Source organism: Mycothermus thermophilus (genome assembly GCF_041956435.1).
Source record: "Mycothermus thermophilus strain CBS 625.91 unplaced genomic scaffold VTJ04scaffold_2, whole genome shotgun sequence".
NCBI lineage: Eukaryota > Fungi > Ascomycota > Sordariomycetes > Sordariales > Chaetomiaceae > Mycothermus > Mycothermus thermophilus.
The window spans coordinates 2,114,996-2,135,030 of record NW_027191428.1 but is presented as its reverse complement, the minus strand read 5'-3'; the positions used below and the strand labels follow the sequence as shown (position 1 = coordinate 2,135,030).

At 58.5% G+C, this 20,035-nt stretch overlaps 8 protein-coding genes across 8 annotated transcripts; 3 read left to right on the top strand and 5 right to left on the bottom strand.

The window, feature by feature from the left end:
• Positions 1 to 184: 184 nt before the first annotated feature.
• Positions 185 to 1,804, top strand: VTJ04DRAFT_2927 (uncharacterized protein; the record flags this gene model as incomplete). Its single annotated transcript, XM_069360770.1, has 1 exon — positions 185 to 1,804. The coding sequence occupies one exon, from the start codon at positions 185 to 187 to the stop codon at positions 1,802 to 1,804; it is 1,620 nt and encodes a 539-aa protein (XP_069221448.1).
• A 214-nt stretch (positions 1,805 to 2,018) lies between these two features.
• Positions 2,019 to 3,319, bottom strand: VTJ04DRAFT_2926 (uncharacterized protein; the record flags this gene model as incomplete). Its single annotated transcript, XM_069360769.1, has 3 exons — positions 2,019 to 2,990; positions 3,067 to 3,145; positions 3,201 to 3,319. 3 exons carry the CDS (start codon positions 3,317 to 3,319, stop codon positions 2,019 to 2,021), a joined length of 1,170 nt encoding a protein of 389 aa, XP_069221447.1.
• A 965-nt stretch (positions 3,320 to 4,284) lies between these two features.
• Positions 4,285 to 6,082, top strand: VTJ04DRAFT_2925 (uncharacterized protein; the record flags this gene model as incomplete). The annotated part of the gene is made up of 8 exons (XM_069360768.1): positions 4,285 to 4,317; positions 4,402 to 4,435; positions 4,499 to 4,593; positions 4,660 to 4,681; positions 4,759 to 4,855; positions 4,908 to 4,919; positions 4,980 to 5,148; positions 5,204 to 6,082. 8 exons carry the CDS (start codon positions 4,285 to 4,287, stop codon positions 6,080 to 6,082), a joined length of 1,341 nt encoding a protein of 446 aa, XP_069221446.1.
• Positions 6,083 to 7,343: 1,261 nt separating this feature from the next.
• Positions 7,344 to 8,504, bottom strand: VTJ04DRAFT_2924 (uncharacterized protein; the record flags this gene model as incomplete). Its single annotated transcript, XM_069360767.1, has 1 exon — positions 7,344 to 8,504. The coding sequence occupies one exon, from the start codon at positions 8,502 to 8,504 to the stop codon at positions 7,344 to 7,346; it is 1,161 nt and encodes a 386-aa protein (XP_069221445.1).
• Positions 8,505 to 10,639: 2,135 nt separating this feature from the next.
• VTJ04DRAFT_2923 (uncharacterized protein) lies at positions 10,640 to 14,543 on the top strand (the record flags this gene model as incomplete). The annotated part of the gene is made up of 4 exons (XM_069360766.1): positions 10,640 to 11,005; positions 11,080 to 11,770; positions 11,841 to 13,843; positions 13,914 to 14,543. The coding sequence occupies 4 exons, from the start codon at positions 10,640 to 10,642 to the stop codon at positions 14,541 to 14,543; spliced, it is 3,690 nt and encodes a 1,229-aa protein (XP_069221444.1).
• Positions 14,544 to 14,647: 104 nt separating this feature from the next.
• VTJ04DRAFT_2922 (uncharacterized protein) lies at positions 14,648 to 15,469 on the bottom strand (the record flags this gene model as incomplete). The annotated part of the gene is made up of 2 exons (XM_069360765.1): positions 14,648 to 14,878; positions 15,347 to 15,469. 2 exons carry the CDS (start codon positions 15,467 to 15,469, stop codon positions 14,648 to 14,650), a joined length of 354 nt encoding a protein of 117 aa, XP_069221443.1.
• A 27-nt stretch (positions 15,470 to 15,496) lies between these two features.
• On the bottom strand, positions 15,497 to 15,703 carry VTJ04DRAFT_2921 (uncharacterized protein; the record flags this gene model as incomplete). Its single annotated transcript, XM_069360764.1, has 1 exon — positions 15,497 to 15,703. One exon carries the CDS (start codon positions 15,701 to 15,703, stop codon positions 15,497 to 15,499), a length of 207 nt encoding a protein of 68 aa, XP_069221442.1.
• A 59-nt stretch (positions 15,704 to 15,762) lies between these two features.
• VTJ04DRAFT_2920 (uncharacterized protein) lies at positions 15,763 to 19,493 on the bottom strand (the record flags this gene model as incomplete). Its single annotated transcript, XM_069360763.1, has 3 exons — positions 15,763 to 15,873; positions 15,981 to 19,039; positions 19,145 to 19,493. 3 exons carry the CDS (start codon positions 19,491 to 19,493, stop codon positions 15,763 to 15,765), a joined length of 3,519 nt encoding a protein of 1,172 aa, XP_069221441.1.
• Positions 19,494 to 20,035: the final 542 nt, after the last annotated feature.

Sequence of the window (20,035 nt, the reverse complement as noted above, 5' to 3'; positions counted from 1 at the left end):
GGCTTCCTCAAGCAAGGACACACATACACTTCACCGTATCCGCAAGACACTCGAACCCTATGTCCGACCACGCGATGAAGTCGGCCGGATACGACAGATCCTAGCTGCCCATCTAGATTCATGTCTGGACGATGGTGTGGCAGTCGAACCCCTGGCTCTGGTTGAGTCCAATGGCGTCAAGTCTATGACCACAGCCCGCGGCCTGCAGAAGGAATATCTCGAGGCTCTGAGTGCCAACATCAAGGCTCGTCAGGAGTTCGAAGAATGCTGCCACCGCATCCGCCGCGTTGGGGTCGAACCCCAAGATGCCGGCCATGAGAGGCGGCTGGATCCTCTGAAGGAGCATCTCGAGGCGATCAAGCTCCGCCAGCGACGAGACAAGCTGGAAGCCATCGAAGGGTGTCTCACCTCTCTCACCCAGAAACCGGCTGCATCGCCTAGCTTCCTGGATCCCGAGGAGGTTTTCAGGGACTCACGACCGCTGCCCACCATGCCTAAGGATCTGATGGTGGCCCTTGGTTCAGAGTCTACGACCTCCCGTCCACCACTCAAGGAGCTCATCGACCAGCTCGAGAGGCACGTCCTCCAGGCGAAGCTCCTCCTCACGCGCGAGGAGCAGCTCTTGGAGGAAGTGAAGGCACGATCCACTGCTCGACCCGGCAGCGTCAGTGACGGCGCCAAGCTAGAAGCTCTCAACAGGACGCGCGTCGAGCTCATCGCCTGGATCGAAGCCGAGCTCAACAAGGCCGGAGAAGGCGACCAGAACGGCACATCCCACCCGCACGCAACGGCACGGCAGTCACAAGCCGAGCCGATGAACATGGACGAGCAGCTCGCCAGCATCAAGGAGAAATACGCCCAGTACATCGACGCGCGCAAGACCCTCCTCCGCCTCGTCAGCGAGCAACCACACCCCGTCCTTCAACCTCCCCAGTCCGAAACAACAAAACCCAACCCAGCATCCCCTTCTCCTCCTCCCGCCCCCTCTGCCCCTGCAGTCTCACCACCAACACCACCAATAACCCACCTCCTCACCCCCTACCTCGACCAACTCCTCACCATCTCCCGCTCCCAGCGTGGCCTGATAGCGCACAAATCCCACCTCAACACCACCATCACCAAGCAAGTCCGGGAGAACCTTCACCTCCTCGACCGTCTCGCCGAAGAAAGCCAGCTCCTCTCGACGCACGACCATCCCTCCTCCTCCTCATCAGCTCCAACCGGCACGTCCCACTCTCGAACCAAGAGCGGCAGCTCGCTCTCCGACCTTGCCGGCGGCGGTGGGCCTTCCGCCTCCGCTGCCGAAGGCGCCTCTTCCTCCTCCTCCGGCGGCGGCCCCGGCTCCGGCCCCTCCGCGCGCGTCCGCCCCTGGGTGCTCGCCGCCGATTCGGCCAAGATCGCCACCCTGGAAACGGTGGCGGAGAAGATCGAGGAAGGGCAGATGGCGCTCGAGAGCACGATGCGCACGCTCGGCGAGGTGGAGGAGTTGGTGGTGGCGGGGGAGAGGCCGGCGACGGCGGCTGGGGGGGAGACGACGACGACGCCGAGCCGTGCGCCTGCTACTCCTGCTACACCTACTGCTGCTGGGTCTGCGGCAAGGAGGAGGGTGGAGGGGGGAGAGGCGGAAGATGGAGAAGAAGACGAGGAGGATATTTGGTTACCGCCGAGCAGGCGGCAGTCGCTTATCGCGCGGAGGAGACATACGGTTGGCAAGGCGGAGCAGTTGGGACAGCAGCAGGGGAGGACGGTTTGGGATGTGTTGGATGGGAGTTTGGGGTTGTTGAGGGCGGAGAGGGAGAATTGATAGCCTTGGGGACAGTGAGAGAGGGTCGTGAATACCATGCTCTATTTCGTGTCCGTTTTGTTACCTGTCCCGAAACGCCTCTGATATGCCATGACCTTGCTAAGATTGAATTACATGTCTGCGTGTGTAGGTAGGTAGGCTTTGGTTGATTTGCCCATCGTCCGTCCATCCGTCAGCCCTAGGTGGTTGGTATGCCTCTTCCATGCTTCAAAAACTACCTCCCCGCCATAATCCCAGAGACGCGCAGCGCCAAATCCAGGATGGACAAATGCTCGTCCGCGCCGTCCACCAAGCGCTTATCAATCTCCGAAAACACCATCACAATCCGGTTCTTCTGCGCATCCGGAATCGTCTCGTCATACACCACCGCCCGGTGCAACTGCGTCATGGTCTGGCCCGCGCTCCACCCGTCCGCCACCATCTCCTCCACCACCTTGGCAATCGCCGTGTACGTCTCCCCAACCGAGCGTGGCCGCATCGCCTGCAGCAGCTTCTGGATCGTCGCGTCAGGAATCACGCCCGCGATCTCCTCCACCACGCGCACCGTCACAGCCTTCTTGTCCACGTCCATCTTATCGCCATTCTCCTCAGCTTTTTCGCCACCGCCGCCGCCATCACCGTTGCTGGCCCCAACCAACCGCGCCGCGCTCTGCAGGAACGTGATCGCCTTGCGCAAATCGCCCTCGCTGCAGCGGATCATGGCGTCCACGGCCCCATCCTCCAGCGGCACGCCCTCCAAGCGCGCAATGTCCTCGAGCCGCCGGCGGGCGTTGCCCTGGTCGAGCGCCTTGAAGCGGAACTTGGAGCAGCGGCTGGCGAGCGGGTCGATGATGCGGGTGACGTAGTTGCAGATGAGGCAGAAGCGGGTGATTTTGCTGTACGTCTCCATGGTGCGGCGCAGGGCACTCTGGGCGTCCTGCGTCATGCTGTCGGCCTCGTCGAGGATGATGAGCTTGAAGGGCGGGCACGGGTAGCGCGATTTGTAACCCGGCGGCGGGTTGGTGAGTTGGGCGCGGGCAAAGTCTTTGACCTTCTCGCGCACGATGGAGATGCCGCGCTCGTCGGACGCGTTGAGCTCCAGCACGCGGGAACGCATCATCTCGGGCCCGAAGAGCTCTTTGGCGAGGGCGAGGATGGTCGAGGTTTTGCCGGTTCCTGGCGGCCCGTAGAAGAGCATGTGGGGGAGCTGGGGAGGAGAAAGAGGTCAGTCTTACAGGCATATAGTTGGATCATTGTTGTTGGCTGGCAAGTTGGAGACATACATTGGAGGCTTGCAGTGTCCGCTGGAGGACCGAGGTGGTGTGGTCTTGGGCTGTGACATCGCTCAATGTCTTGGGACGGCTAATCCAAGTCAGTATTGCTGTCTCTGGTGGTGTACTCGGAAAGATTGGCCTACTATTTCTCGACCCAAGGCTGTACCCGAGCATGCTCGTCCGTCTTTTTGTCGGCAGCGCTGGATGCTGCCCCGTTGGCAGCGGCGGCCTTTCGGGCCTTGAGGTCGAAGAAGTTGGACATCAGGAGGGTTGGCAGGTGTTGGCTATTTCAATCTGAGATTTGCTTGTCGTCGTTTTCTTGATATTGATGTCGTTTCACGGTGAATCGGCGTCGATATCTGTGAGCCTGGAAGTTCCGGGTTGGGTCTGGCCTGAACTCCAAACCACTTTACGCGTCGAAATTGGGAAGACGCGACGGCAGGTGACAACCGCGTCGGCACCTGAGAACTGGACCCACTTCTGCCTCTCAGCCTTGCTGCCTCTTGCCCCTCACCGCCGACCTCAGGCTCTCCAATGCACCTGCCCCACCTTTCCCCTTCGCCGGGAGACATGAAGACATGGACTGTCATCCCAAGAAAGACATGAGCACAGTGTGTCCCGCAGGGAGTGGCACACTGGGCTGGGGCTTCCATTGGGCAACCCTGGGCTTATGCCGATTGTGTGCCTCCTTCGTCCTTGTTCGTGATGTTGACTGCCTTATGCACCCGACGCAAACGTGCAGATCGTAAATGGATGTCATCAAAAAGTGTCAGTTGGTCACCTTGTACAACATCTGTCGCATCAAATCATCAAAGCCATACTACATAGTGAACCGGAGGGCTTTGATCGGTTGGCAGACGCCAAACAGCCCCAGATCTGCAATTGGATGAGAGGGTCAAGGTTACTGGCCGCACTGTGCAAGGCCACTCCAAGTCGCGGGCCTTCCATCTGGTGCTGAGGGTGGGAACAGGGTTTGGGCAAGTAAGGTAAAGGCTATGAGGGGCCTGGAGAGGTTCAGCCTTTCATCACCTCGCCGGGCATCCACCATCTGCACCTCATTTCGCCGGTGCCTGGAGCCAGAAACTTCATCTTCCTCTCCCACCTCAACCAGTCCCGACTTTCGATACCCCGCCTTCCCACTTCCTCGACCACCGCCAACGCTCTGCTTCCCTCAGTTTATGACCTCGTCTTCCCTACAGCAAAAAGTCCCTCGGTGACGCTGCAGCTATGGCCGACCAGTCCGTTTTCCGCATCACCAAGGTGGGTCACGACATGCCTCTTCTTCCATCGGTCTGGCGGGGTTGGTGATGCTGACATCAACTTGTTGGAACCCCGCACTCCCAGGAGCTGAGCGACCTCCAAAAGAGCTCTGACCTTTGTACGTTTCCATCTGCCTTCCCAGACGCCGTAAATCGATCGTATTCTTCTAACACTGCTCTAGCCCTCGCCGTCGCCTGCCGCGACATCGACGTCCGCAATGTCAAGGCGTTGATTATCGGGCCTCACGACACACCCTACGAGTTTGGCTTCTTCGAGGTGAGATAGACATTGATCGCCGTTACCGTCAGGAGCTTAGCCAATGCTGATGTTGTCCGTCTCTAGTTCGCCTTCAAGTTCAACAAGGGTATGAAAACTGTCTGCGACAGCGCCCTGCACCACTTCCAACCTCTCTCGGACCACCCGCTGACCACCCCGCCCCAGACTATCCCCGGAAATCTCCTCAGGTCACAGCCATCACAACCAATGGAGGCCGCACCCGTTTCAATCCCAACATCTACGCAAGCGGCAGGGTGTGCCTGTAAGTTATAGACCAAACCTTTGGAACCTCCCAGGTACTAACATTGCTACAGGTCTATCTTAGGGTAATTATACATCCCGAATCTTTCGCACGCCTCGCCGGTCACTTGGCTGACAGTCACCAGAACATGGCGTGGAGAACGGGGCGAGGAGTGGTCTGCTGCACAGGGCCTGGAGTCCATCCTTTTGTCGATCCAGAGCTTGATGTCCGCAAATCCCTACGAGAACGAGCCCGGTTTTGAGGATGCAAACGAGCCGTCAGATAAGAAGAATCAGCAAGACTACATCCAGAAGGTCGATTTTCTTCTCCCCGTTTCCGTCTACAGGGTGTGGGCTAACAGAGTCCTAGATCCGGCACGAGACGCTCCGAATCTCCGTCATCCAGCGTTTGGAGGAGTACCTCAAGATTGGGCCAGACGGGTCATATCCGACACAAGAGACGGCCAAAGATGCGTACGCCATGGACGTCGACAGCATCGAGGATGAGTCGAGCGTTCCGTTTGAGCCGTTCAAGGATTTGTGCAAGCGCCGGTTCCTCTGGTACTACGACTCGTACATGGCTGCCGTTAAGAAGGGCAAGGAGGAGGTCAAGGACAACACGCCGTTCCAGCGAATGCCGTTCGAGGGTTCTAACAACATCATGGACGGCAAGTTCAACTACACGGAGCTGGAGCGCCGGTTGCAGAACATCAAGAAGGCCCTGGACGCCGAGACCGAGTCGTGGGCCGCCGAGGGCCTCATCGCCAAGGCCAAGGAATCGACGGTTGCTGTTAACCTCCAGCGTCAGTTCGAGCAGATCGTCGAGTCCTGGAAGCGCGCCGACATCCCGCACAACCTCGAGCTCGTCGACGGCAACCCGTTCGTTTGGATCCTCACCTACTTCGGCAAGCCCATGACCAACCTGGACGGCGGCCTCTTCCGCATCAAGATCTGCTTCAGCCCGCGCTTCCCCGAGGAGCAGCCCAGGATACGGTTCGAGACGCGCCTCTTCCACCATAGGATCGCCGCCGATGGCACCCCCTGCTATGTGGCGCCTGCGAACCGGAGGGAAGATGTCAAGACGCACATCGAGGCTGTCATTGACGCCCTCGAGGAGGAGAACCCTCCCTACGACCCCCGGACCCTTGTCTACCCGGAGGCGTTTAAACTCTACTGGGGCTCGCCGGAGGATCGGCGTCTGTACAACCGGCGCCTGCGCAGGTCTGTTCAGCAGTCGATGGAGGAGTGAATGGGTGGAAGCAAAACGGAGGAGGTAGGCCGGGGACGTTAATTCGATCGGGAATATCCAGGAGTTGATTCTTTTACTCTTCTTGCATGGGCTTTCTTTTGCTTTTATGTCTTTGCTGTCGGGAGGATGAATGTCATTTTTTTTAGCAGACCGGGTTAACACACGTAACGACCTGGAGGCAGAGAAGCTATCTTGGCGGCGTTCGGAGATGGCTTTGGGCATGGAAAGGAAAGAAACGCAAAGGGATGGTAAGGGGGGACGGGAGGGAAAGGGATTGAACGGTTACGGCCGGAGTCATGCGTCTGGGCTTGTCTTTTTTTTCGTTTTCGGTGTGTTATTTTTTTTTCTGCTTTTTTTGCTTTGTTGCGGTTGACAGCGGATGACTGTCGACTTGACTCAACTCGACTTGACTCTACTCAACTCGGGGGTAATTGAGGAATTGGGTGCCTCGATGACTTGATGATGATGTGGCTATGATCATGGTTTGTTTTCCCTCATGTGTGTGTCTGTGTCTTTGTGTGTGAGTGTTTGTTTACTTTTCTCCTTCCTTCGGGCTTTCCTTTTTTTCTTCAGGAACTTGGTCGGGAAACCTGGGTTGGGTAAGCCGCGGAAAGTATTTCTGTCTCTTTGAACATGTAGATCATGAACCTCGCAATGAAGAATGAGATCCAAGTACCAGGGAGATTATTTTGGACGCGACATTATTCTGGTTATTACGGGGCAGGTGGGATTGTCGGGATTACTTATTTATTGATCTTATATGCCCACAACTCGTCACAAAGACAAACCACGCTTCTTCTTCTTCTTCTTCCCCTGGACCCAACTGGCATCAACATCATGATCATGATCATAGTTACTCCTGGCCGCTCTCTCTCCAAGTATCTGACGAGTGTACGTACCTCAGTGATTTGCCAACCTTTGTACATAATTACAGCATTCGTGTTCCCAAGAAGTCCAAACCAGCCCAGCCCCAGGCCCTCCAGCCAAAAGGGGAAAAAATCGCCATGCTATTATCATACTCCCTTCCTTCCTTCCTTCCTTGCTTGCTTGCTTGCTTCCTTAGCCAGGGCATTCATTCCTAGGGTACGGTACTAACCCATCATTTCGTCTCATGGTCATAACACATATCTCATTATTCATACTACAAACAGGCTTCAAGGGTTCAAAGGAAACAAGACCAGCACCGAGCTCTCTCAATCCGCACGGTAGGTATGTAGTAGCAAGAAAGGAGAAAAGAGGTGCCGAAAACAAAAGGCCTAACTCAACGCTTCCCACCCCTCCCCCTTCTCCCCCCTTCTCCCCCAACCTTGTCACGAAACGGACTATACGCCGCCGCCACCTCTCCCCCTCGCTGTCCAGCTCCAGCTCCTCCCTGCCCAACCACACCACCGGCCGGTATAGATGCTGCTAGAGGATTACCCCCGGCGCCTGCGCCGGCGCCGGTCAGCGAGGTAGAGCCAGAGCTGGGAGGGACCACCCCGCCGGGCACGCCGGCGCGGAACTCGAAGGTCCCGCCCGGCCCCAGCACCGCCGGCACGCCCGGGGTCGGGGCGGCGAGTTGCTCGGCGTGCAGCTTGTCAAAGGACTCGCCTACGACGCCGTACTGCGCCCAATTGATCGGGGGGCAGCGGACGATGGTTTGGGGTTTGGGGAGAGTGCGCCAGGGTGGTGGTGGTTCGGTTGGTTGTTGTTGGTTGGTGCTGGGTTTGGATTTGCGTTTGGATTTGCCGTTGGGTGGTTGTTGTTGGGTGGGTTCGGAGTCAGGAGTGGTTTCTTGCGGTTGTGGTTTCCCCTGCCCGTCGCCGGTGGATGATGACGGGTCAGGTTCGGAGTCCGACTCGGAGCTCGAGTCCGAGTCTCCTTCTGCTTCTTCTCCGCCGCCACCGCTGCCGGAGTAGCCTGTTGCTGCTGAAGGAGCCAGCAGCGGGTCCCCCTCCATCCTCACCCTCCCGGCCAGCAAATCGGCCGCAAACTCTTCCGGCCTCGCGAGCGCGGCGTCGCGCGCCCGGCTCAGCGCCTGGATGTCGGCGGCCGCGCGGTTGCGCTGGAGCTGCAGGATCGAGATGGCGCTCTTGAGGGCGAGCACGTCCGGGTTGGACTCGAAATCGATGGGCTCAGCGCGCGGCGGGGGCACGCCGATTTGGTCGGTTTGGGTAGTGTGAGTGAAGGTTGGGCGGTCGAGGGAGAACGGAGGGATGTTGGCCGTGGAGGTGGTAGCGGCGGCGGCAGTGGCGGCGCCGGCTGGGGGAGCCTGGGCTGGTGCGAAGGTCGGAGTGATGGGACTGACGGGCGGCCGGGAGGGCGAGGATGCCGAGGTGTGCCGTTGGCGGGCTGTAGTTCCTCCACCACCGCCGCGCGACGGGACCGCGGATGAGGATGATGAGGCCGGCTGGGAGCCGGTGTCGAGGGTGAGGCCCGGCATGGCGGCGGCGGGTCAGGTGATGTTGGAAACGTGTTCGTTATGGTTACTTTGGGCTCGTAGCACGGTCATGCCAACAAGGTGTTTGCTGGGAGAGAATGAGTGAGCTGACAGCAACCTGGAAGTTGGAAAATGGGATTCGGCCTTGGTTAGGTAGGTTAAAGTTTGGATTAGGCAAACGTGGGGAGGTTCCGGGTTGAAGGACAGCGGAAGCATACACCTAAGAATGGAAGGTGGGGCGGTGGCGGACGGGGATGACCTGCGGCGAGCTTCAGGGACAAGAGCAGCTCCCGTCTGCCGGCAACGGTTAGGTTTCTTTCTTGACTTGGAAGTATTTACACAGTGTACTTGAAGACCGACTTGGACTACACCCTGTTCTCTGTCCTGTCTTCTGTCAATCTCGAAGGAAGTATTCTCTACGCCATCGTGACATTCAATAAGCTTAGGGCTCAGAAGATTACAACCTTAGTTACAAGACTGAGGCTTGGTACCTTAGCCTTGGTAGCCCAGGAATCAGTCACAAAGCTCAAGTTAGGAGGTTAGGAGGGAGGAGTAAACGACAGACAGTCAAACCAAACAGGCAATTGACCAAACGACATGATGGATTCGAGCGTTTTCAGGACTCGACTCTCCAGGAAGATTCGGATTGAGTGTCCTTGGGGAATACCTCCACTGATACACTCAGGCAATTGGGTGGCTGGGACCAACCTCCTTTATGTACTTGGTAAGGAAGCTCTCTATTGACATCCTACTGTAGTACCTAGACAACAAGATGAATGTCATGGATAAGTACGGTATTCTATCTTCCAGGTTGATGGTCCAATGCATGTTGTATGTACAGCTCATACTCCAACGCCTTTGAGTTGTGCACAAGAACTGGAATGTGCTTTACAGCGCATCAGGTAGGCAATCCGAAATCTGGCACAAGTTCATCCAAACCTCCAGGCTCATTTGAGATGCTCCCTCAATGGTGCACTCGGGTCATTCCAGTGCATCTTGTGTCCTCGTTGACTTCATCAGAGCGAAGAAGCCCGGCCGTTTCCCAGGTCTCATTCCAACCCTGAGGTGGTGGTGTTCGGTGGTGAGGTGGTTGGGTGCTGATTGCCTGTTTGGGATCAGGAGCAGTTCATCAGACCCGCTGAAGAGGGCCCCACGCTAGAAGCCGGGCTGGAAATTGCTGGTTTCCCGACCACACAGCAGGGGGTTTCGTAGGTTGCCGATCGCTGCTGAAGGGGAGAGAGACTTGGTCCATCCACCCATCCACTTCAACAACACGACCGTTAGCTTGCTGCCCTGAGATTGTCTTCCGGATTGTTTCCGTTCAGCAACCAGCGACAGCCTCAGGCATACTTTTAGATACCTGTCTCTTTGTCCACAAAACCACGAATCTCGCACGTGGTCGGATCAAGAAAGAAACCCGACAAACTACTCGGTACCTCCCTGGCCTTAAGGGGACAGTTGTGTTCTGTCTGTCCTGACCGCTCGCTGCTTCGGGAACCTTGTCCGTCGTGTCGTCTGGGTCCCATCCTCAGCCTCACCCCAGCCCAGCCAGCCAGCCAGCCCAGGCTGTGAGGTGGCCGCTCAGGTTTCCCCTCGTCTCATCCTTCGCACTTCCAGGTTGTGCCCCAGCCTCCCGCTGCACTGCTGCACGACCACCCCGAAGCTTCGCGCCCACACAGCCTCTCTTCTCTTCAGGTTCCCCTTGTTCGGGCAGGACTTGCGATCAACCCATCACCGGCTGCTTGACCGAAATAATTGGACCGGCATTGGGCTGCTGAACAGCCTTTCCGATCACTCGGCCTGTCACTAATTGGTGCGAGGTACTGTACCTACTGTATCGCATCGCTCCTCTTTTGGCCTGACGTCGCTTCGGGCTTCTCATGCCCACTGCTGCTGCTGCTGCTGCTGCCGCTGCTGCAGACACACGAGGGACCTGACCCCCGCTTCCACATCCGTTTCCCCCTCGACCTCGAACCACACACTACACAACACGCAACACCTCCTCGACAGCCAAACACGCCCGCGACATTCTCGTCCGCCATCCTCGACCGCGACCGCGACCGCTTCGCCAAACTAACAGAGCACCCCCATGGTGGTTCTGATTCAATAGCAGCGGCTGGATTGACCGTCAGTCTACCATGGCAGGCTACGACTACGGCGAAGCTTCCGGCCGCGACTGGGGCCACGGCCAGTCGTTGGGCAGTGATGATCCCTACTACGACCACGACCCGTCAAACCTAGGACCACCCACTCCGTCCAGACACAACGGCCCGCCGCATGGCAGCCAGAGCGGCAAGCCACCTCCCATCTCCCCTGCCTTGAGCGGCGCCGACCACCCCGATGCCGAGTCACGACGGAGCGGAGAGCGCAACCGCTCGCGCCCCCGACCCTCAAGATCCGCCAGCGGCCAGGTCCGGACATGTCAAAAGTGCGGAGAGGTCCTCACCGGCCAGTTCGTCCGCGCCCTCGACGGTACTTTCCACCTGGACTGCTTCAGGTGCCGCGTGAGTTTCTGGACAATGGACCCCGCACCTCCCTGTGCCTCTTCCCTTTTCTAACTGTCTCTCTCTTCTCTCAGGATTGCGGCCAGATTGTCGCCTCCAAGTTCTTCCCCGCCGACGACGAGAACGGCGGCGGCCCGTACCCTCTATGCGAGACCGACTACTTCCGCCGCCTAGGCCTACTGTGCCACAAGTGCGGCGGTGCCTTGCGCGGTTCCTACATCACGGCCTTGGATCGCAAGTACCACGTCGACCACTTCACGTGTTCCCTCTGCCCGACCGTTTTCGGCGCCCAGGACAGCTACTACGAGCACGATGGCCAGGTCTATTGCCATTATCACTACTCGACCCAGTTCGCCCAGCGGTGCAGCGGTTGCCAGGCTGCTATCCTCAAGCAGTTCGTCGAGATCTTTAGGAATGGCCAGAACCAGCACTGGCACCCCGAATGCTACATGATTCACAAGTTCTGGAATGTCCGCCTGAATCCGCCCCAGGAGGCTGCCACTCCCGTCCCCGACAACCCCGCCGGTCGCGAGCAGGTCCGCGAAGAGGAGGAGCGCATGGAAGAGAAGGTCTACCGTATCTGGAGCGTTCTCTCCACCTTTGAGGAATCATCGGCCGCTTGCATCTCAGACATGCTCCTTCACGTTAGTAACGGCGCATACCTTGACGGCGTCATGGTTGCCAAGAGATTCATCTTCCATGTCGACGTCCTCTTCCGATCTGCCGACCGCTTGGACAGCACCATGGCCCAATTGGAGATGAATGGTATGTTCTCTCATGCATCCGGCCCCCCCCGCGATCTTGCGCAGACGCTGACATGTTTCTTGCTCTATAGGTCTCGCTTATGGGCGCGAAGCCAAGCTCCTTTGTAAGAAGATTGTTGCCTTTTTCTCGCTGCTGTCCAAGACCCAGGATAAGGCCACCCGGAAGCCCGGCGTCACCCAAGATCTGCTCACCCTCGTGACCGGCCTCGCCCACTACCTGAAGCTCCTCATCCGTATCTGCCTTCAAGGCGCGCTCCGCATCGAAAAGGAGCGCAACAACGAAGAGGCCTTGTTCCGCTTCCTGGACGACCTTGGCGATCTAGAGACGCTCAAGGCCGATGACAATTCCACAACCACCCTGCAGTTGAGCTCGGGAGTATCCCGGCTATCAGCCCACGACTCAGACCAGTGCATGCTCTGCCGGAAGCCCATCGAAGACGAGTGCTCCAAAGTGGACGACAAGCGCTGGCACCTGGCATGTACAAAATGCGCCCACTGCGGCAGGGAGCTGGGACGGAGTCTTCAAGATGCTCGTTTCAGTCCTTACGATGGCAGAATCCTCTGCGTCTCTTGTGATCCCAATGGCGCCTCCACCCCGTCTCCATTCGTGCACATCACCAAGCTGCAACAATACGTCTTCCTGCTCCAGGTTGCCCTGGCGCGGCTATTGGAAATCCTGCGGACCAGCGGCATGATCCCATCCTATAACGATCCCAACGGCGGGGGTGCCGGGGCCTCCGAGGGCCCGACCGGGCAGCCGGACGCGCCATATCCCAAGCATCACCGCGAGTCGTCGTATGAGAGCGCCCTCAACGATGTGAGGAGGCTAAAGAGCACAAGGCTCGATAAACATCTGTCCTCCAGCTTTAGGAAAGCCCGGACGTCGCGCATCCTAGACGGTCCCGAGAGCAGCAGCGCACGACCTGGGTCCTCGGGTGGTCAAGGAGAACCGGGCGCTCCCCGGGGATTCCAGATCGTTGAGGAGCGCGGCCCCGCCGAGGAGAACGACATGATGCTGCCCAACCAGGACGCGCTGACCCTCGATGACATCCCGAGGATCGTGGCGGCTGGTCAGGCTCGGGAACAGCGTTCTTCTGCTTTCCTCCCGCCACGGCACGACTCGTACCACCCGCCGCCCAATGATCCAAGGTACGCTCGTGGCATGCCGCCGGGCGGACCCGGCCACCAGCGCAGCCTCTCGGACGGCAAGGTCCAGGGGTCCCGGGACGTGGCTCCTCCTCCCCGCACGCGGCGCTACTTTTCGGAGCTTTCGGGTCTCGAGTATTTCATCGTCCGGCACCTGGCCGTGCTCTCGATGCACCCCATGGTCGAGAACGAGTTTACGCTCGAGGAGCTGCTCAGCTTCATCGAGAGCAAGAAGCCGGCCACCTTCTGGAAGAACATTGGCAAGGCGTTCAAGAACGACGGGCGCAAGAACGTCAAGAAGAAGGGCGTCTTCGGCGTGCCGCTCGAGGTGATCATCGAGCGCGACGGCGCCGAGTCGACGGACGGCGTCGGCCCGGGAACGCTCCGCATCCCCGCCGTTGTGGACGATATCATCTCGGCCATGAAGCAGATGGACCTGTCGGTGGAGGGCGTCTTCCGCAAGAATGGCAACATTAAGAAGTTGGGCGAGGTGGTGGAGAAGCTCGACAAGGAAGAGGAGGTCGACTTCACCACCACCAACGTCGTCCAGGTTGCCGCCCTCCTCAAGCGCTACCTCCGCGAGCTGCCCGACCCGCTCATGACCCAGAAGCTGTACCGCCTGTGGCTGGCGGCGGCCAAGCTGCCGGACGAGCAAAAGGTGCGCAGGTGTCTGCACCTGACGTGCTGTCTCCTGCCCAAGCCGAACCGCGACTGCTTGGAGATTCTCTTCTGCTTCCTCAAGTGGGTCGGCTCGTTCCACCAGGTCGACGACGAGTCCGGGTCCAAGATGGACATCAAGAACTTGGCCACCGTGATTGCGCCGAACGTCTTGTTTGATAGGAACAAGCAGGCCGGGTTGGATAGCGATCCCATGTATGCCATTGAGGCGGTCGAGGTGTTGATCGCCAATATCGAGGAGATGTGTTTGGTACGTTTTTTTCCCCTCTCATCCACCCCACCCTCCTCCCCTCTTTACTAACTTTTTTTTTTTTCTCCAGGTCCCTGACGATATCGTCGACATGCTCAACGACCAACAACTCTTCAACCCCAACGGGGACCTCACGACCAAGGAAATCCTCAAAAAGTTCTCGGACCGCGTCGGCGCCGCCGGCCGGCTGTACGCCTCTGAAGGTGGCGGTGGAGGTGCAGGTGGTGAGGTTGGCAGACACGATAACTCGGCCCGTCCCCCGCCGAGACGCGTCGAGACGGACCCGGCGCAGTGGCATCACCACGAAAGCAGCGCCCGGCCTCAACAGTTCCAGCAACAGCAACAACCACAGCAACAGGAACCGACAATACCGCCCTTCGCTGCTGCCGGTGGTGGCCAACCGCCAGGGCAGGGGATGATGAGAGGTGGTGGTGGGGGACAGCAGCAACCACCGTATGATGGGTCCGGGCAACCTTCGCCTTACGGACCACCACCCGGACCTGGGCAGGGAGGACCAGGACCAGGGCAGTTTGAGCATCAGCCGCCATTACCGCCACAAGGAGGAGGAGGTGGACCGCCGCCACCGGGAGGGGGACCTCCGCCGGGAGGAGGCGGACAACAACAGCAGCAGCAACAGAGGGAATGGCGGAATTCCGGGTGGGGCAGACAGAATAGCGGGTTGACTACGGGCACTGTTTAGGAGGATTGTGCTTCTTTTCCTTATTCTTCTTTTTCTTCTTCTGGTCTTGTTGTTGTTGGTGGTGGTGGTGATGGTGGTACTGTTGGGACTACTGCGGCGGAGAGCTATCCAAAAACGAGGACGCGTCGGGTTTGATTTGATTTGATTGAGTGTTGGGGGTTTCGGATTGTTTTTGTTGAAAGGAAACAAAGCATTATCATATCATGCTGGGAGTGAGTAAGCAAGTTAGCAAGTAAGGAAGCAGGCAAGCAAGCAAGCAAGCAGGCGATGGGTTTGAAACGGTTTTTGGTTTTGGTGTCTTCTGGTTTTTGATGGTGTGGGTTTTCTGAAGGGACCTAAGGGAGAAGATGGTGATGATGGTGGGAGGGAGGGAGGGAAAGGGGGTTGTTGTTGTTGGGCACGCTACCCACCTGCGTTTGGTACGTACGTAGGTATGGTATAGGTACCTACCTAGCTGACATAGGTACGGAGCGAGGTAAATAGATCTAGATGCTGCTTCTGCTACTTTTTCTTATTGCTTCCTCCTCCTCCCTCCTCCCTCCTCCTCCTCCTCCTCCTCCTCCTCCTCCTCCTCCTGCTGCTGCTGCTGCTGCTGCTGCTGCTGCTGTTTTTGTTGTTGTTGTTCCTGGGGAACAAGAAAGATACAAACAAACAACAAAACACCTGAAGAAGGGTACCTACCTACCTATCTATCTATAACCAAGGGGATCGGACCGGAAAAGAAAGGAAAGGAAGGGGAAGTAGGTAGTAAACACAGAGCAACATTCCAAGAGGAAAAAAACACAACTCCATCACGCGCAGACCATCAATTCCAAAAAGCAGATCAACCTACATACAGGCCTAACTTTAAACTCAAGAAAGGTCCTTTTTGTGTCCTTTTTGTTTGTCGTTGTTCCTTCCAGTCCCTCCTGGATCCATCCGTCCATCCGTCCAAAGAACTAATAAAACACCCTTCAAAAGATCAAAGAAAAAGAGAAAAAAACGCCGTCTCTCACCTCGTCTCCTCCCCCTCTCTCAACCCTTACTTCTCCGTCTTTCCTTCCTTCTTTTTCTTCTCGCTGTATGCTTTGTCCCAAACCCCAACCCTCCTCATCATCTATCCTCATCCTCATCATCAAACAAGAGATGGGTGTGGTATCTTCATCAACATCATTCAACATATTTGTCAACCCAACCAGATTTTTTTTGTTTTTGTTTGTTTTCGTTTTTCAGAGTTTATTTACAACGGCTTCCCGCCAAGGAACTCGGACCACCTGCGGACTTCGGAGGGGATGACGCCCTCCTTGCGCGGCAGTTTCTCGCTCATGCATTGGGCGAAGAGCATGGCCGTCTGTGTTTTGTTCCAGTTAGCAATGCCGTTATACCATGCAGAGGTGAGGGGGTTGAAGAAGAATAAGGGGGAGGAGAAGAAGGGGAGTGGTTCAAGAAAAAACTCACCTGAGGCTCCATAAACAACGGCACCCCGAAATCCACCGCGTTCCTCCTCATGACGTAATCCACGTCCGTCACCGTCTTGCCGCGGGCCAGCGCCAGGTTGAACACGCCGCGGATGTCGTGGCGCTCAAACACCTCGCGCAGCGCGCGCTTGTCCGCCGTCGGGAAGTCAATCACCTCCACCTTGACGTCGTGCTTGCTCGTCTTCTCAATGTGCTCTTTCACCTTGGGCTCGGCCGCGTAAAACTTGTACCCCAGCGGCGCCAGGTAGTCGACGACGGTGGTCAGCCAGGGCCTGCTCAGCTCGCCGCCGAGGAGGATGCCCTCGCCGGGCTCGGGGACGCGGAAGTTCATGGCCGACTGCAGCGAGGACCAGTAGGCCTCGACGAGGTCCTTGCCGAAGCAGGCCATCTCGCCCGTCGACGCCATCTCGACGCCCAGGAAGGGGTCGGCGCCGGCCAGGCGCGTCCACGAGAACTGCGGCACCTTGGTGGCGACGTAGTCGCGCTTGACGGCCATGGGGTCGGTGGGCGGGGGCACGTCCTTGCCGACGAGGGCCTTGGTGGCCACGTCGATGAAGTTGGTGCCCAGGACCTTGCTGACGAAGGGGAAGGAACGCGACGCGCGGAGGTTGCACTCGATAACCTTGAGCGAGGGCAGGCCGCCGTCGGGGTTGTCGGCCTTGATGACCTGCATGTTGAAGGGCCCGGAGATGTTGAAGGCCTTGGCGACCTTGCGAGCGATTTCCTTCAGGCGCTCCATGGTGGTCTCGTCGAGGTGGACGGGCGGGAGGACGAGGGTGGCATCGCCGGAGTGGACGCCGGCCTGCTCGACGTGCTCGCTCACGGCGTGCAGGATGAGCTCGCCATTGGAGGCGACCGCGTCGACGTCGACTTCCTGGGCGCCCTCGATGAACTTGCTGATGACGACGGGGTGGTCGGGCGAGACGCTCGAGGCGAGCTCGAGCTTCTCCTTGAGGTCCTCCTTGCTGCGGATGACCGTCATGGCGGCGCCCGACAGGACGTAGCTGGGCCGGACGAGGACGGGGTAGCCGACCTCCTCAGCGAACTTCTCGGCGGCCTCGACCGAGGTGAGCTCCTTCCAGGCGGGCTGGTCGACGCCAATGCTGTCAAGGATCTCGGAGAACTTTTGCCTGTCCTCGGCCTTGTCAATGTCGCGGGGATCGGTGCCGAGGACCTTGGCGCCGCCCGTCTCCTGCAGGCGCAGGGCGATGTTCTGCGGCAGCTGCCCGCCGACAGACACGACGACGCCCGTGGCGCCCTCGAGCTCGTAGATATCCATGACGCGCTCGTAGCTGAGCTCCTCAAAGTACAAGCGGTCGGCCTCGTCGTAGTCGGTGGACAAGGTCTCGGGGTTGAAGTTGATCATAACTGTCTTCTCGCCCATCTTCCTCAGGGCGCGGGTGGCGCTGACGGCGCACCAGTCGAACTCGACGGAGCTGCCGATGCGGTAGACGCCGCTGCCGAGGATGACCTTGCCCTTGTCGTTAAAGTCAACGTCATGGGTCGAGGCGTTATAGGTGGTGTAGAGGTAGTTGGTGTCGGCGGGGAACTCGGCGGCCAGGGTATCGATCTTCTTAACCCACGGGCGGATGCCAAACTCCAACCTGCGGGCGCGGACGGCATCCTCGGTGCTGCCGACGGCGAGGGCGATTTGCTTGTCGGAGAAGCCCATCTTCTTGGCCTTGAGAATGTGCTCCTTCCTCAAGCCCTGAAGACTGCCGATCTGCTGCAGCTCCTTGGTGCAGTCAACAATGTTCTGCAGCTTGTACAGGAACCACTTGTCGATCTTTGTCAGCTCGTGGATGCGGTCGACCGAGTAGTTCTCGTGGAGCATGGCCTGACCGACGGCCAGCCAGCGGCGGTCGGTCGGGTTCTGCAGCTCGTGGTCGAGGTCCTCGAACTTCTCGCCCTGGAACCCGACGAACTTGGGATCCACCTGGCGGATGGCCTTCTGGAAAGACTCCTCAAAGGTACGGCCGATGGCCATGACCTCGCCGACCGACTTCATAGCGCTGCCAATGTCGCGCTTGACGTGCTGGAACTTGGACAGATCCCAGCGGGGGATCTTGGTCACGATGTAGTCGAGCGAGGGTTCGAAGTTGGCCGTGGTGGTCTTGGTGACGGCGTTGGGCAGCTCGGGCAGGCTGTGGCCCAGGCCGATCTTAGCCGCCGTGTAGGCCAGGGGGTAGCCGGTGGCCTTGGACGCGAGGGCGGACGAGCGGGAGAGACGAGCGTTGACCTCAATCACCCTGTAGTCCAGACCGTCGGGCTGGAGGGCGTACTGGACGTTGCATTCGCCAACGACACCCAGGTGGCGGACGATCTTGATGGCGGCGGACCGGAGCATGTGGTACTCCTCATCGCTGAGGGTTTGGCTCGGGGCCACGACGATGGAGTCACCGGTATGGATACCCAGGGGGTCGAAGTTCTCCATGTTGCAAACGGTGATGCAGTTGTTGTTGGCGTCGCGAACGACCTCATACTCAACCTCCTTCCAGCCCTTGAGCGACTTCTCGACCAGGATTTGAGGCGAAAGGGACAGCGAGCGGGCGGCCATGTTGCGGAGTTCCTCTTCATTGTTGGCGAAGCCGGAGCCCAGACCGCCCAGGGCGTAGGCGGCGCGGACGATAATGGGGTAGCCGACCTTTTTCGCCGCGTCGAGGGCCTCATCAACGGTGTTCACGGCAATGGACTTGGCGATGGGGATGTCGATCTCCTCGAGGGCCTTGGCGAACAGGTCGCGGTCCTCGCTGAGTTCAAGGGTCCTGATGCTGGTGCCGAGGACGCGGACGCCGTACTTTTCGAACAGACCGCGCTTCTGCATCTGGACGCCCAAGTTGAGGGCGGTTTGGCCACCGAATGACAGGAAGATGCCGTCGGGCTTCTCCCTCTGGATGACATACTCGACGTACTCGGGAGTCACGGGGAGGTAGTAGACCTCGTCGGCGAGGGAGTGGTTTGTCTGAATGGTGGCAATATTAGGATTGATCAGGACTGAGGAGACGCCGGCCTCCTTGAGGGCCTTCAGAGCCTGGGCACCTGGGGATTGATTGTCAGTCTCTATCGGTCCTCCTAGTCTTGGTATGGTCCGGGTATGTGCCCAGCTGCTGGGTGTGACTCATGAAGTGTATATAAGTGACATACCCGAGTAATCGAACTCGCCGGCCTGGCCAATGGCAAGACCACCGCTGCCAATAACCAGGACCTTCTTGACATCGACATATTCCCTAGGCTTGATGACTCCGCTAGAAAGGTACGCCTTGGGATCGGGAGCCGGTTGGGGGCTGCCAGCGCTGGCCAGGATCCTCGAGGCCGAGAAGAGGCGCTTCTGAGTCAACCTCGCCGGCGCCGAGCCGGACTGGGCGTGGAGAGGGAGGGCGGCATGTTGGGCCCCGGTGGTCAGGGCCCTCAGATGGGAGGGAGAGACTGGGACGCGGCGACCATGGCGGAGGACAGCAGGAGCGCGACCCGCCTTGCACACGGCCGACAGCATTGGATATGGCTTTGGTCTGCTCTTTTTGCTAAGAAAAGAAAGACAAAGTCACAGGCCGCAGCTCTTGTTCCTTTTCAGTCAATTGGGGTTGCCGAGTGGTCGCGGATCGTCCCAGGTCTCGGAGGGGTGGTGGCAGCAGCTGTCGCGGAGAAAATGTGCAAGTTGCGAGAGTGAATGAGTGTTGTTGCGAGTGACTCTTTTGACTTAAAGATGACTCGGCAGATCCCAAAAAAGACATGGAAATCAGAAATCGTCCATCGGCCGGCGTCGGGGTGGGACTGCGATAAGCGATAAGCCCCGACTTTTCCAGGGTGCACGTCAAATTTTCCACGACGGCACCGGAAACGCCGCCGACGCCGGAGCCGTTGCTGGGCTGCGTCTCTCGGACCGACCAGGACCAGGAACATGAACCAAGAGGTCTGAGATGGGGGACGCTGCGATCACTGTTACAGCACAGGACGAGATGATTTGGTGGCAAACAAGTGGGATGTGCATGAGTTGCGTTTGGCACGGCATATGGAGTAGTCACTTGGGTAGAACAT